The sequence below is a fragment of the Tasmannia lanceolata genome, unplaced genomic scaffold, assembly GCF_043159265.1.
Source record: "Tasmannia lanceolata isolate RefF3 unplaced genomic scaffold, GAP_Taslan_0.1 ptg000012l, whole genome shotgun sequence".
Classification (NCBI taxonomy): domain Eukaryota; kingdom Viridiplantae; phylum Streptophyta; class Magnoliopsida; order Canellales; family Winteraceae; genus Tasmannia; species Tasmannia lanceolata.
In genome coordinates this window covers 6127481-6144399 of record NW_027518689.1, presented here as the reverse complement: position 1 = coordinate 6144399, position 16919 = coordinate 6127481, and the positions used below count along the sequence as shown (strand labels likewise).

The 16919-nt window shown below is 38.3% G+C and overlaps 1 protein-coding gene across 1 annotated transcript; it reads right to left on the bottom strand.

Moving 5' to 3' along the window:
* Positions 1-11811: 11811 nt before the first annotated feature.
* On the bottom strand, positions 11812-14406 carry LOC143888502 (uncharacterized). Its single transcript, XM_077392963.1, has one exon. The coding sequence runs from the start codon at positions 14404-14406 to the stop codon at positions 11812-11814; it is 2595 nt and encodes an 864-aa protein (XP_077249078.1).
* Positions 14407-16919: the final 2513 nt, after the last annotated feature.

Genomic DNA, 16919 nt, shown 5'->3' with positions numbered 1-16919 from the left:
CAACTGAAAAAAAAATCTAATACAACAGACAACTTTTCCTGGTAAATGACATCTTATGGATTTTTCAATACATTGTCATATCTAACAAATCATTATTATCTGCTATAGGCCACTAATCATGCCTAAGAAAAATTACATAGAAAGAAAATCAATTTCAAAGCCATTTCTTAAGAAGAAACTTTTATAAAATTACATAGAAAGAAAATCAATTTCAAAGCCATTTCTTAAGAAGAAACTTTTATATTTTTAAACCAGCAAAATAGAGATGCTGTCACGTATTGGCCTGTCCAAAGAAAGAAAGTATTATATGCCTTGTGTTATGGAAATGAAGTAATCCTGAAAGCAAGCAAATTTTACACCACACAGAACAAGGTATATAGAAAAAAAAAATCCAATTACAAGTAATAATATGTTACTCTCCAAATGCAAGCAAATCAGCCCAATAGTGCTTGTCACTAAATCAAATGTATAAAAACAGCTATTGACAAAGGTAAATGGTTGTTATCCACGAAGAACTACATATTCCTTATGTTAACATTCATGAGGAATGTATAACTAAGCATCAAATATCAATGAAACATATTACCATAGCAAAGAAAATTTCTACTGTGCCTCATCCATCTAAACCAAAACAAAGTTGAAACAAGAAGGCTAACTTCTATTACCTTCTTTCAGAATTCATATAAAAAAAATCCTTGAAAATAAGTGCTAGAGTAGGGGCTAACAAATATCACAGTAATATTGACAACCCATTCTATAACAGCTGAAACAGTAGGTGCTGAATTGTGACAGAATTTGTGCTAGAACAGGGGACAGATTCAAGCTGAACTGTGCCAAAATTTGGGACAGATTTGTGCGCAGAAAATGAGCAGAATTTGTGGGCTAAAATTGTGCAGAAAATGAGCAAATCTTGTACAAAAAAACTGGGCAGATTTGTGAGCAGAAAATGAGCAGAATTTGTGGCCAAAAATAAGGCAGATTTGCGGGCTAAAACTATGCTAAAAACTGGGTAGCAACATGGCCGAATCTGTGCTGAACAGGGGGCAGCAACGGGGCAAAATCTGTGCTAAAACCAGGGGGCAGCAACACGGATGAATCTGTGTGCAAAACTGGGCAACAACATGGACTGGTACTGTGCTGAAACAGGGGGCAGAAATGTACTTAAAATGGGGCTGAACATGGGCTTAAAAACAAGGAGCATATGCGCTAAAACAGGGACTGAACTGTGCTCAAATCAAGGGGTGAAATGAGCCGAAACAGAGGGGCAAATGTGCTTAAGATAGGGGCTGAAATGCTTAGGAATGCTTTCACAAACTTCAATTCCTAATTAAGATGCAAGATGATCTTTATCTACTAACAAAGCATGTATAAGTAAAATCTCTCAAGAAACTAAAGAAAATAGTCAAAACAAATACAAAAAGTCTAGCTAGACCCAAAGTGAAATGAAACAAGTATCTAAATTCTGTACATAGCTATAAACTGAACCTTTAACTCTAATGAAAACATTTATATTATAAGACAAAAGATCATTGAATAATAATAGAAAATAAAAAAATTTATGCATATTATTACCAAAATATGATAGTGTAAGCATCAATAATTTCTATCCCCCTCATACTATCTAAACACAGCTATTAACCTTATGTAATTTAATTCACTGATTCACAACCTGAGATCAAAAGAAAAAAAGAAAAAAAGAAAATGGCCAAAACTAAAGGCTAAGCCACATTGAGATAAATATATATATATATATATATATATATATATATATAATCTCGCATGATCATCTAACATTAAAATTTATATGCTTTATCAAATATTCTTTCCAAGAAATATAACTCCCTCCCTTTCCAACATTTCCATTCCATCTGACCATTTTAGAGTTACTAATTCTAACGCACAACAAAGGGAGATCGTTTGTCCAATACAAACAAATAATACATAAAGAGAATAACCTAACACCACTCCCCAAGGGAAAGAAATTAAACTGATATAAATGGATCGGAACCAATAGCAAAGGAAATTACTGTTAACTTACTTCAACACATATGATAAACACGTATGAACAAATTGATTTTTACATCAGCAAATAATTACTTAGCATGCATAAACGAATGAATTACTCCTTACTATTTTGAGTCAAATTGTGCTAATATAAATACTCTAAAAAAAAAAACTTGTCATATAAACCCTTTCAATAAAATTCCTCTAACAGACTTCTCTTTGATAGAACATTTCTTTGTGAATGAAACAAAACTAATCACAAAACACAACACCCAAGTACTGCTAATGACATCCCATAGTCTTATATATATACTCATATTCAGAGCCTATACACTGAAATTCAGGAAAGGTAAGTCTAGGAAGACCTCATAAAAAATGATTAGAATCAGCATTAAGAAATAGGATTTACAGGGAAGGTTCTCACAAGGTTATATGATTTATACTCTAAGAAATCATAGGGTTGGAATCATCTTATTGAGGAGGTTAGCTGATTTTTTTTTATTACCTCAATTGAAGAAATTTTTTTCAAAGTATAGAACTGATTAGAAGATGTAAAATTTGTCTGAATTATAAAGAATTAGGATCTTTTAAATTCTCCAAGTAAATTTCTAACTCCAGCTTTAGTTATGTCTAGAGATAAATCTTCCTGAGATAATGTTTGAATTGAAGAATGCAAAATAACAAGGATCCATAACCCTATCTAATAGAACTTTATGCTCTGCTCCCCTTTCGATCTATCACTTTCTCTAGATTTTCAATAAAGAAAAACTCCTTATTCTCTAAAGTTTCTCTTCAGAAATTCCTCTTTTGTAAATTTTACATGAAGTAGTGATGGAGGGTTTTATAGATCTAAACACTAACATGATTTCATACAATTCACAGCAGAGCACAACCACATATTTGAAAAATAATAATAATAATAATAATAATAATAATCAAGACGAATTTCAGTACTATATAAATTCTCTGTTCTACTTACCTGCAATTTTATGCTTCTCGAGTTGAAAATTGCAAACAAGGATCGCATAAGCCTCACAAAGAGAATCGAAGAACGTAGAACCACCAGAGATTCGCCAAATCTGAGTGCTCCAATTGAAGTGATTGTGAATTCAATGATTTAACCTTCTTCTTTTCTTTTTTTTTAAGAAATTCAAAGCTTGATCTGTTGTTCTCCCTTTTGAAACAGTTTTTTTTAAGTAGAAACTTGTAGAAATTTGACAAGCTCGTTAAAGAAAAACAGTCATCTTTCTTGTCTCTTTCACTTGAAAATCCTAATTTTATTCCTTCAGCTCTGATCTAATTGTTTTCTGAATATTATGAATTCCTTCACCAGTGATGCTTTTTCCCTTTTCTTCTTTCCAAAACAAATCTTACTTCTCTAACTATCTCCAATTCCAGAACAGTAATGCTTAAAAGAAATAGATCTGCAATTTCTTTAGGTCATAAAGAAAAATTTCTGCATATAGATGAATCTGATCTGAGAAGGAACACAATTCGAACTAAAACGGTTCTAATTTTGAGTTGCACACACCGGGAAGATGAAAATTCCAGAGTTTGACACACAGATTTAAGATTTTTGGGTTAAAATAAAGCAAATCTAAGGCTTATATTGTTTCTAGGCCAGGAAGTCACAAATCTAGGGTTTTAAGGTTTAAAAAAAAATAATGAGAGTTATAGCTGCAAAATAATAGATCTGAGTAAAGGCAACCATTACAAAGATGAAAAGGTGTTGCTGGCCGGAGATCCACCGGAAAATGGCCGGAATCTTGAAGAAGATGATCGGAAAAAATAGAGGAATGAGCTAGGGTTTGGAAGCTTAGATCTACTTTCTCTCTCTTGTTTTCTCAGAGCTTCTCTCTAAAAAAAAAAACTCGTTCAAAAAAATTAACCCTCTGCAAATGAGACCCAAGGTCTCTATTTATAGCCTTTTTCAGTAATTTTTCGACCCCCAAATATGCTCAGGACAGCCCCTCTGAATATTTAACGCTGAGTTTTCACGAAACTGGGTGGTCCGCAAGAAAATTTTTGATGGAAAATAATGGAATAAATTCGCTCCTTTACTTACCCAGGGACAACCCTCTACAACAAGATACACTAACCTGGCTTACCCATAAACCGGATAAAATACCCCCCTTCTGCTACACTATTTTACACTGTCTTACGAACTACGCTCATCTCACTGGGCAAACGTCGACGGATTTCAACAAAATTTTAGAGGGACCCATTTGGATTCCTATCCTACCTTAGGATGAAATTTGGGACACTAAATCATTAATTTGGAAGGAATTTGCTCAAACATGGGAGGTTTAGGGTATGGTCAAAATGGGGTGTCTACAGATGCCCCTCTTTGGCAGAGCGTGCTTATCGCGCGAATACCAAAGCCGAACAGACAACACATTTTGATCGACTCGAAAACAAAGCAAAGCAATTTTTTTATTATTTTTGGTTCAAAAATGATATCCACAAAAGTAAAACAACAAAAAGAAACTATAAGACTCAAAGCAAATAGGGAAGTGATCTCTCACTAATCTCTTAAAAAAAATGGTAACTATGACATCTCAAAGAGATAACCTCTCGCTAACGCTTATGACTCAACTAAACAAAACACAAAACACAAACACTCCTTCATTTTCTTAAAATCACAAACACTTAAAGAAATTTTATTTTATATGGTGCTGCATAAACCAGCTCCATGGAAATCCAAATTCATATGGTTCTGCACAAATCAGATCCATATGAACCTCCTCTCAGATATATCAAAACAAGCTTTAAAAAAAACTATATGCGATGCTGCATAAACCAGCTCCTTATAAATCCAGGTTCTTATGGTTCTGCAAAAATCAGATCCATATGAACCCCTCACAGATATTACAAAACCAAACATCCAAAGATTTCTTTTTCAAAAGCGTGGTGCTGCATAAACCAGCTCCACACAATTTTTCAAAATAAATGTGGTGCCGCATAAACCAGCTACATGGGATTTTCAAAATAAATATGGTGCTGCATAAACCAGCTCCATGCAATTTTTCAAAATAAATGTGGTGCTGTATAAACCAGCTCCATGGGATTTTCAAAATAAATATGGTGCTGCATAAACCAGCTCCATGCAATTTTTCAAAATAAATGCGTTGCTGCATAAACCAGCTCCATGGGAACCTTTCACAGATATACGATAATAAGTATAAACAAAACAACTCAAAGATTTTAATACCAGGGCGATAGCTATACAGACCATTGCTGAAAATCCATCTGTTTAGCTATCAAGGTAACTCTGACTCCTCTCTTTCAAGGTAGCGAATCACCCAAAATTTTCGTGGCGCCGCATAAACCAGCTCTATGTAAATCCAGATTCATAAGGCTCTGGATAAACCAGCCCCATATGAACCCTTACAGATATGCCTGACCCCTAATTTCATTAGGTAGCAACACATTGCGGATCAACCTTGATTTGTATGGTGCCGCATAAACCAGCTCCATACAGATACAAAACCAAACACTCAAAGAGGCTTTTTTTTTGTTGTATGAAAAACTTCACCAAAACAAGTATAAAACCAAACATTCAAAAAGTCATATTTCGAAAACTAAAGAGAAAGACCAAACCGCGCATCACAGACTCCGGTAATTTCCAACTTTATTGGAAATTTCTCAATACGATGAAAGAAAATAAAAACCGTGAAACACGGAGCATCCAATTTCTAATCTTTTTAGAAACTCAAAACAATAGATGATTGAAGGAAAAGACATTATAAACTTTCAAATTGATGAAAGAAAAGGACCAGGTCATGAGATACAGACTCTGGTAACTTTCTACCTTATTAAAAAATCTCAAAACAAATGAAGCAAAAGATTGACTCTTATTGATTTCATTGATGAACCAATCATCTCTCACAAATAGTGACGAAAAATGCATGATCTCGGTCAAAGACCGGACTCAAGCAACTTGAAGAAATTTTCTGGTACCAACCCATTTTCAAAAACGAAAAACATTCAACAAAGGTTTGAAGATTGCCAAAATGAATTCTAGACTCCGCTGGGATAAAGAATTTCCAAAAGACTCGACTCCAACGGAGAACAACTAGACTGAGGAGCTCAACTCAAAAGAGCATGTTCAAACTTCTCTAGTCTCTATCTGATGAAAAATATCCATCTCAGATATCATTGTTTGATTGACATCTTTTATGACGTAAGTTATAAAAGATGCCCCTATTATGATTACTTCCATAACAAGATTCATTATAGAGCAACACAAGAAAAACAGGCCAAAGGCTTTTCATTATCAAACACTTGGGATTTACAAAAGATTCATCTCACGAACATTTGAATTTACAAGGCTTTTCACAGGTACAAGAAACTTGTTCTGCTAAAAATTTTCTTCATCTCTGCTATCTGCTGATACAATAAATGAGTTTAAGAATCTGTCACTTTCTGAACTCTGCTTGGTTTCACATTATCCACAAGAGCCATGAATTCTCTACTTTTCTGGGGTTTTTTTTTTATCACCCCAGCTTTGGGAGAACTTTGACTAACGAGACCTCAAAACTTGAACTCGACTTGACAAAGGAAAGACTTTGACAAAAAACAAACAAAGACTTTGACAAGACATGACTTTTACACAAAGAGAGACTAAATCTGCTTCTCAAACTGATAAATGTTTTAAAATGGTAAAAGCTAACCACTCTTAGAATCTTTTGAATACCGCGTTTAAAGGTGTTTCATTCCTCTTTTCGGTATTTCAGTCATGGTTATTATCCCTTTGGATTGCTTAGTTTCAACCTCCTTAACCCAAAGAATACCAAAGGAAGCTCTACTGGCGCTTACTCAGACACTGGAGTGATGCCAAAGAAAAATGAAAGTCCAGTTGTCTCTTTAAAGCTCTGTCTTTTCTTGCATGAAGTCACTGCCATAACCAAATCGCCTTTTCAGGTTTTCGATTTAGCGGACCATATGCCTTAATTTTTGCCTGGACTGTCTGCCCTTGCAGATTTTCCATCCAGCAGGCTCTGCACCCTAATTTTTGCTTAAACCGCCCTTTCAGGTTTTCAGCTTAGCGGGTGAATGACCCTAACTTTTGCCTAGACCGCCCTTTCGGGTTTTCAGTCTAGCGGGTCTAAGACTCCATCATTTTTTCTTTCTTTCTATTTCTCTACAAACCTGGGCCTAAAATACACCAGAAGGACTTTCAGGTAGGCTTAGGTTCAAGCAGGGTAAACATTGGTGTGTTTGAATGTATTTAAACCGAATCTGGACCCTCCGGATTGCCTACGTATCCCTGAAGAAAATGGGAATCAAGTCTGCGTAGTTCGTCCATTTGGGTTTCAGGGATTTTTGTTTTCCAAATGTTACGAAAGATATGACCGAACCTGAATTAATCAGGCTACCTACGTATCCTTAGAAAGGGATCAGGTCATAACGTAGTTTAGGTTCAATATCTTTTATGACGTAAGTCATAAAAGATGCCCCTGGTTTGAGTTTGTCAAAGAAAGGAAGTATTATTATTTTTATTGGCCCAAAGGGTTTGCAAATGGTTTTAAACATATAGGTTGTTGGCTCAAAGCTCAAATCGATCAAAGATGGCCTCCTGGTGCATCAGGCTTAATATTTCTTTAACTGATCCAGGTTTGTAGGTTCATTTAATTTTTCTCCATTTTCATTGAGGAGTCTTACGGCTTTCCAGGCAGGACTTCGTCAATAATGTAAGGACCAGACCAGTTTGGCTTTAATTTCCCTCTCGGATCAAACACTAGTGCCCTGTAGGACTTCAAAATAAGATCTCCAGGCTTCAAGTCTCAGATACGAACTTTCTTGTTGAAAGCTCTCTCAATCCGCCTTTGATATCCCTGAATGTGGTATAAGGCTCTCAGCCTCTTCTCATCTATCATCTGCAGCTCATCATGTCTGGCTTTTGCACACTCAGACTCTGGTAAATCAGCCTCTATCATCACTCTCAAAGAGGGAATTCTCAGCTCAATCGGCAAAACCGCTTCCATTCCGTACACTAAAGAATACGGAGTCACACCTGTCGAAGACCTGATCGATGTCCGATAAGCCCACAAAGCATATGGAAGTTTGTTTGACCAGTCTTTATAAGTCTCAGTCATCTTACTGATAATGACCTTGATATTCTTGTTCGCTGCTTCTACAGCCCCATTTGTCTGCGGGCTATAGGGAGATGACTTATGATGTCTTATCTTGAACTCTTCACACAGGTGTAAAACCTCCTTTTTGAAATGTAACCCATTATCTGAAATCAACTCATGAGGTACTCCGTATCTGCAAATAATATTTGTACGGATAAACTTCACAACTGTGTTCGAAGTTATGGAAGCATAGGATGCAACCTCGATCCACTTTGTAAAATAATCGATAGCTACCAAAATGTACTCATGCCCACTTGAGGATCTTGGATAAATCTTTCCAATAATGTCTATTCCCCATACTGAGAATGGTCATGGCGAAGACAAAGAATGCAACTTCGAAGGAGGAATATGAATGAGATTCGCATAAACTTGGCACTTGTGACATTTCCTCACAAAGGCAAAGCAGTCTGCTTCCATTGTGGGCCAATAAAAATCAAGTCTCAAAATCTTTCTGGACAATATTTTCCCATTCATATGAGGGCCACAAACTCCTTCATGAGTCTGCTCAATAAGCTCGGCAGCTTTGTCCTTATCAACACATAGGAGTTGTATGCCATCAAAAGATCGCCTGTACAGCTCTTCACCACAAACGATGAAGTTGGCAGCTAATCTCTGAAGAGTCTTTCTCTCTTTGCTCGAAGCTTCAAGAGGATGTCCTTTACCAGAAATGAGGTTCTTGATATCAATAAACCACGGCTTCCCATCTGGACACCTGGCTGATATTTCAATTGCATTCACATGCGCTGGAGTCCACTGTAATCTCACAGCTAAGGGTTGGACCTCCATAGTTGCAGAGATGTCTAACATCGAAGCCAAAGTAGCCAAAGCATCAGCAAAATGGTTCCTGGTTCTTGACAAGTGAGTGAAAATGATATTCTTAAATTTTTTCACTAGAGATTCCAAATATGTATTATAAGGGATTAATTTATCCTCTCGAGTTTTCCATTTCCCGTTGATCTGACAAATAATGAGCATTGAATCCCCAAACACATCTATGTCTTGAATTTGAAGAGCTAAAGCTGCCTCAAGTCCTGCAATACAAGCTTCATATTCTGCCATGTTGTTTGTACATTCAAACTAAAGCTTGATGGATATAGGGATATATTCTTTTTTTTGGAGATATTAAAACTGCACCTACTCCTTGACCCCGGTTATTGACTGCTCCGTCAAAATACATCGACCACTTGGTACTCGGAGTTTCTTCTTCAATATTCATGATCTCTTCATCAGGAAACTCAGTTTTCAGAAAAGCATTCTCCTCTGTAGGAGAATCAGCTAACTGCTCTGCTATAACCCGTCCTTTGATGGATTTCTGAGTGACATAAATGATGTCAAACTCAGATAATAATAACAACCATCTCGCGGTTCTTCCTGTAAGGGCGGGTTTTTCAAACAAGTATTTCAACGGATCCATCCGTGACTGTAAAAATACCTTGTTAAATAACATATAGTGTTTAAGCCTTTGGGTAGCCCAAACTAACGTTAGACAAGTCTTTTTCAAAACAGAGTACTTTATCTCATATTCTAGCATCTTCTTACTGATGTAATAAATAGGCTTTTCCCGCTTAGACTCTGGATCTTTCTGAGCAAACATACAACCCATTGTAGTGTTTGTAATCGACAAATACATCAACAAGGGTTGGCCCTGAATGACGGGTGATAAGACAGGAGGCAAAGATAAACATTGCTTAACTTTTTCAAACGCTTCCTGACATTCATCATTCCACTTCTTCGAGGAATTCTTCTTTAAAAGCTTGAAAATTGGTTCACATGTCATATTTAAATGAGATATGAACCTTCTCAAATATTGAACTTTCCCAAGGAAACCTCTGATCTGCTTTTCTGTCTTAGGCGGTTCCATTTCCTGGATTGCCTTGATCTTTTGAGGATCCACCTCAATTCCTCTTTCACTGAGCATAAATCAAAGGAGTTTTCCTGATGTAACTCCAAATACACACTTGTTTGGATTCAGGCGAAGCTGATATTTCCTGATTCTCTCAAAGAATTTTCTCAAGACAACTGTATGCTCTGGTCTAGTCTTTGCTTTAACGATCATGTCATCTACATAGACTTCGACTACTCTGTGAATCATATCATGAAGAAGAGTGGTTGCTGCCCTCTGATAAGTTGCACCAGGATTCTTTAAACCAAATGGCATTACTCTGAAACAATATGTACCCCACTGAGTAATGAATGTTGTTTTCATCATGTCCTCAGGTGCCATCTTGATTTGGTTATATCCTGAGAAACCATCCATAAAATATAACAAAGCATGTCCAGTAGTATTATCCACCAGGAGATCAATGTTCGGCAATGGAAAATCATCTTTTGGACTTGCCTTGTTCAGGTCCCGAAAATCGACACACATTCGAACCTTCCCGTCCTTCTTAGGCACCGGTACTACATTAGCGAGCCATTCAGGGTATTCGACCACTTGGATGAATTTCACCTCTAGAAGTTTCTTGACTTCTTCATAAACTTTCAACTCCCATTCAGTTTTGAGTTTTTGGAGTTTTTGCTTCTTTGGATTAATGCCAGGGATTAAGGGTAATTTGTGATGAACAATATCCTCACTCAATCCTGGCATGTCATCATAAGACCAAGCAAAAACCTCCTTGAACTCTTTAAGTAAAGAGATTAATTTCTTGCGCTCCTCAGGAGATAAAGTTTTGCCAATCCTTATTTCCCGAATTAAGGTTTCATCACCAATATTAACGATTTCAATCTCCTCTTCGAGTGGTTTTGCTCGGCGACTCTCCTCCTGTTGAATCATGTGTTTGATTTCAGGGAAAGTTTCGTCGGCATCCTCGTCAGAGGGGGAGTCTTGATTATCATTATTATTATCAGATTTTGAAGCAGATTCAGTAGATGAAACAGAAATAGGAATATACACAGAAGAAAACTCATTTATTTCATTGAAAGTAGAATTGAATACATCCAATGACGAATGGCCCACATCACGCTTTACAATGGACTCATGAAATGTATTTACAGACTCAAATGATAGGTTGACATCAGTATCAACCGATTCAAACATATGCAAAGAAGAAACATCAGGCCCATCAGCAGAAACAGCCTCCAACTTGACCTCACTAGGAAAAGTGGACTCATCACCAACTTCAAAAATAGACTTGACCTCTACGGTACCTGCATTAAAATAATCATTAGAAATGAAAGACTTTGAATTAGACTCAGAGACTGACACATACCTATGAACAACTGCCTCTTTTGAGGGAGAATGACAGGACTGAAAAGTAACCTGAGGTAGGACCTGAGAGGTCCAGTTAGTCAAAGGTCCCTCAGTCGGGGTGATAAGATGAGTAGGATTCAGTATGAGCGGGCTCTTGCTGATCACGGCCACAGTCTGCGACCTCTCATGAAAAAGGGAGTTCAGTGCATCCGGCCCCACTGTATCTGCCCAGTCTACTTCAGCATCTGTTTCAGCCCTTGTGCCCTGCAGACTCATCAACTCATCATCAAGCTTTAAGTCAAAGAAAATCTCAAAGCCCGGTAGCCATTGTCCTGTAGATTCATCCTTCCATGCCTCAGCAAAGCCACAGAATGGGATATCAGATCCTTCTTTGCGGAACCTCCCATTCATAGTCAAATCAAATGGTCCCATCGGCAAGTCCAAACCTCTACGGCGACACTCTGCCCATTTCATCATGTATCACTTCATCTCTTTGACCTCTGCCTTGGTCGGTTCATACCCAAGTCCAGACAAACCATTAAAGGTCTTGAACACTGGCCACTCAGTCATACCCTGATGGTTTCTGCCAAGTCCTGCCCCTGGAATATAACCCTGTTGACGGATCATTCTGACGACTTTGGAATTTGTACTGCTCAGAAAAAAGATCTCTTCATTCATCGCTTCTTCAACAGTTATAGTGGCCACTTCTAAGGAGAAACCAGTTAAACTAATATCTCCCTCCTTTCCCACGGTCAATTCTTGTGAAATTTGACCTACTTCAAAATCCGGGTCTCCTTTAAAAGTGATCACCGTATGGTTCAGAATGAATTTTAATTTCTGATGTAAGGTGGATGGGACAGCTCCGACTTTATGTAACCAAGGACGCCCCAAGAGCAACAAAAAGGTGGCTTTAATATCTAACACTTGGAATTCGATATCAAATTCTTCTCCTCCTATCTGTACCTCGGTAACTAGAGTCCCGATCACATCTCTTCTGGTCCCATCATAAGCCAGAATACCTTGGTCAGAAGGGACAAAGCTCTCAGGTCTGAAACTAAGAGTAGTCGTTGTACTGAGCGGGCATACATTCAGTGCAGACCCATTATCAATAAGGACCTCAGGCACTTTCTTCTTGTTACAAATGACAGTAATTCGGAGCGGTTTCGTATGGTCTTTCCCCTCTGGGGGAAAATCACTGTCTGTGAATGAAAGAGTTTTCGCTGCTCTAGCCACGGAAACTACGCTGACAAGCTCGTCAGGAGTTATCTCAACAGATACCTGAGCGGAGTTTAACTCTTTCAACACCACTTTTCGGTATTTTGAAGACGACATTAAGAGACCCCAAACAGATATGTTCGCTTGAGTCTTCTTCAACTGTTTCAGGAGGTTATCATCTTCTTCACTTACCACAAACCGATTCTGCCTCTGGCCATCAGCAGCCCTTGCAATCTCAGCCGGATTGTCAGCGCTCAACTCAGGAGGTTTAAAGACTCGCCCTCCCCTGGTCATGTGACGCATCTCGTCACACTGATCATCTAGCAGCAACAATTCATCATCATCCATACTTAACACATAAGGAATTCCACTGACATTTCCTTCTTGGAAATCATCCATCTCCAAAACATATGGAGTCTTCCCTTCTTTCCCTTTCACATCCTGAAGTTCTTCCTCATCAAACTCCAAAACATATGTGTTATCTGACATGATAGCACATATAAGGGTAGAGGGATCAAGGACGAGCTCATCCAGAAAGATGGCATTGGTTGCAGGAGGAGGGATAGCTCGATGGTTCGGAAGAGGATTTTGAGTAATATTCGGCCCTTTAACTGAGAGCTCATCCTTATCAATCATGTTTTGGATTGCATGCTTCAGGGCGAGACAATTTTCAGTCAGATGACCGGAATTCCTGTGATACTCACAATGTTGATCTAGCCTCCAATATGGCGGTAATGGATTTGGCACAAGTTTCAGATCCAGAAGTTTTATCTTTTTATCCCTTACCAGCTTTTTCAATATCATGGGTAAAGGGTAAGGGAGTGGATCAAATTGCCTAAAAACATTTTTCCTTACTGGTCTGGCCACCTCAACAACAGCCTTGACCTCTGGTCTAAAAGCCGGCTTAAAATAATTCATTGTGTGAACCTCTTTAGGTGGGGCCATAGGCCTCTTACCTTCCCGCACATCAGACAGTGTCTTTGCTCTAAGCCCCTTAGCTATAGCGTCCTCTGTCTGGGTGTCAGTTTTTATCAAATGATCAAAACTGGGATAGTGCTGTGGTGCTATGAAATGGAAGTATTGTGGGGACAGACTTTTGATCACTAACTTGATCTGATCTTTTTCTGGTATCCTCTGACTCAATTGTGCAGATTTGCGCCTCCAGCGCCTGATAAACAATGTGAAAGTTTCTTGGGGACCTTGCTTTAGCTGCTTCAGGTCTCTCTTTGTTATCTCTATCCCCTCCTCCATCGAAAACTGTTCAACAAACAGGTTCGATATATCATCCAAAGTTCTGGTTTCCTCGGGCTTCAGTCTCAGAAACCATTTTTTAGCTATCCCTATGAGAGACATGGGAAATAGCTGAGCCATTTGCTCACGACTCAACCCGTGCTGCTGAGAGAGGGTAATGAACCATCTGACATGGTTCCTCGGGCACCCAGTGCCATCAAACCTATCATAATCTGGTGCCTTGAACTTTGGCGGCAAAGTAACACTAGGAGTCTCGAAGTACTCAGAAATATCGAATCTCTTTGATCCTTGGGACTTCATGCTTTCAATGTCATTGGCCATCTTCTGACACATACTGAATAACTCATTCTCCCTATTCGTCTGCGGAGCGTAATATTCTTCGGCATACTGGTCCTCGTCGAGGTCAATCTCCACAGCAAGAATATGAGGTCTATCAAGGTTAGGAAATGCAGCAGGAGTAGGCTGGATGACAGGCGCTCTAGAAGTAGAAGTCTTGTCAGTATTTTGGGATTTTAGCACGGCCATTTCCTCTTTCAATCCCGAGATATCTCGAGACATGTTTCTCAACATTTCTTGAATAACCATCATGGGATCAGTTAAATCAGCCATTTGGTCAGACTCAGATGAGTTAGGTAACTCAAGTGTAGGGGATAAAGATTCTCTGGATGATATAGGTGAGTCAAAATGACGGACAAGTCTAGAGACAGAGAAAGATCTAGACCAGGTAGGTTTGGATTGGTTATCTTTTGATGGAGCGATGGTTGCTCTCTTTCAGAATCCTGAATGGAAATGAACATATTAGATTAAATGAATGATGAGTGAAATAAGACATTCTGAGCAAATATAGATAGGAGAAAACAAACACACTTTCATTGATAAAACTCGATCTAATTACAAAGATAAACTGGTAACATAAAGGATAACATGGTCATAACCATAACAAAGAAATTATGAACTATAAGATGCCTAGGACAAGATGGATGAAGATTCTCAATCATCTTTTTCCTCCAACCTAGCCCTCTTAGGCTTACGATTTTCGATGTTCTCCAACAACCACTGATAATACCCCTCGGATACTCCACAATAAGTCTTGCCTCGCAAGCTCCACGATGATCGCATTACTTTATGATCCCAATCTCTACAGATTTCTTCGGCAATATGACGATTGAATTGTACAAGAGGACGATCAGGTGCTGGGATATAAAACTCAGTTCGAAAGTCCCCATGCGAACACTCAGTTTGAAGTCCTCCGAACTGACGGAAGACACGGTCTGGGATATAGAGGTTTTCTCCAGACCAAGAAATTGAACAATTCTATTAGCTCGGGTCTGGGTCACGAACTGATGATAAACAGGGAACCACCAAGCAATTTGGTCAGCTTGACGGGAAGCTAACCACTCAATCCATTCAGCCTTAGTATAGGAAAAAGTTTTGTGTTCCCATTGGTCAAACTTGGACAAGGTAAAGTTTTTGTTTTGCAAAGGTACATAAATTTGGAGTTTTAAACAGAGCCAAATGTACAGAAGGACTGGGGATCCAGCAAAAGTGGTACGGACTCCATTGACAATGTCATCCAATCCATTTAGGGTTTCTGCAAGCATGGTGGGGATTGGATTACTCCCTTTGGAAATTTGATATACAAAGTCTAAAATTTTAGGGGAAGCATAATGGATATCTTGAGAAAGTAACCATTTGGAGTAAACACACAAAACCAGGGCATGACTACGGCTGGTTTGGAATTCCTTGGTTAGCTTACTAGGCTGAGCAAAAAATTTGACCAATTGCTTAATGGACACACCTTTCTCCCCTAAGATGGATTCAACTGGAACAACTTGGGGGGAAATAAGCTGCTGAAAGACATGATTATAACCTAACTTGGTATCAATTTTGACCAAGGGGCCAGAGCGATCGCAGTCCATCAAATAACACCATTCGTCAAAAATGGGGCAAACCTCTTGCATGCCGAATCGAAACACATGGACATCAGGTTGTCAAAAAGTGGCGGCTGCCTTAAGGAAGTTCCAATCAATCTTATGCATAGCAAGACTGTAGAAATGGGAAAAGTCATGACCAGAGAAGCTAAGGCGACCACCTCTACGATCAGAAATCCACTCTTTTAACACCTCATTAGACATGATAAATCACCTGATAATCAAAGAAAGTAAATAAAATGAGAATAGGTTCAACCCTAAATATTGAGTTACAAAAGGAAAGGAATTGACAATAAATCATATACTCAAAGGATACAGGTAGGATACAAGCAAGATCAAACTTTCCCATCAATGATCTCGATATGATCCAAGGGTAAAAGATAAATGATAAACATGGATCAAATGGATAGTCACTGGATGATAGGTCATGGTCATAAGAATGACAAAGTAGGGTCAAGGACCAAATCTAAAATTTGCACGATGGATGAATACATTTGATCAATTTAGACAAGAAGCTCCTACTAAGAAGTAGATCCTGGTCTAAGAATCAAGAAATACCAAGATTGGATTTATCATAAATGAAACAAGATGTAGACCATGGCTATAATAGTGTCAAAATAGAATCCACTGACCAGGTCCAAATCTGAAAGAGCCACATGGTAGATTTAGACAAGGAAGCCTCACAAGATGAGTAAGACCCGAGTCTATAACGATCGAATTTACCATGAATGAATCAAAAGATAGACCATAGCCACAAGGGCGACAAGGAAATAGCCACATGGTAGGTCTAAATCTAAAAAATCGATTGATATAATTGATTGGATTAAATAAGGAACCTCACTAAATAAGTAGGCCCTAATCTAATAATCAATAAATATAGGTATATATACATATATACACCATAACCAGAGGCACCATCCCTAGTCTAATTTAGCAGAGTCAAGAAAATCTTGACTCTTGACAGACTGATGAGTGTACTAGGACTGTGTCGGTAGCCACATAAAGTGAGCTACCCTAATCTATAAATAGGATAAGGCCCCTAACTCTAGGGTCCACAAGTGTAAGTAACACATGTTCGTTCTTATATGCAAACAAGAGGACAATGCAATATATAGAAGGGGTACCACTGCGAGGTTCACCTGGCCGGGTGCATAGTTACTTGTACACTGTGACATAGAGTCCAGTGTACGA

What these genes read in the sequence shown, in the direction of transcription:
- LOC143888502 (XM_077392963.1), bottom strand. Translation starts at nt 14,406, where the DNA reads ATGGCTGATTTAACTGATCCCATGATGGTTATTCAAGAAATGTTGAGA.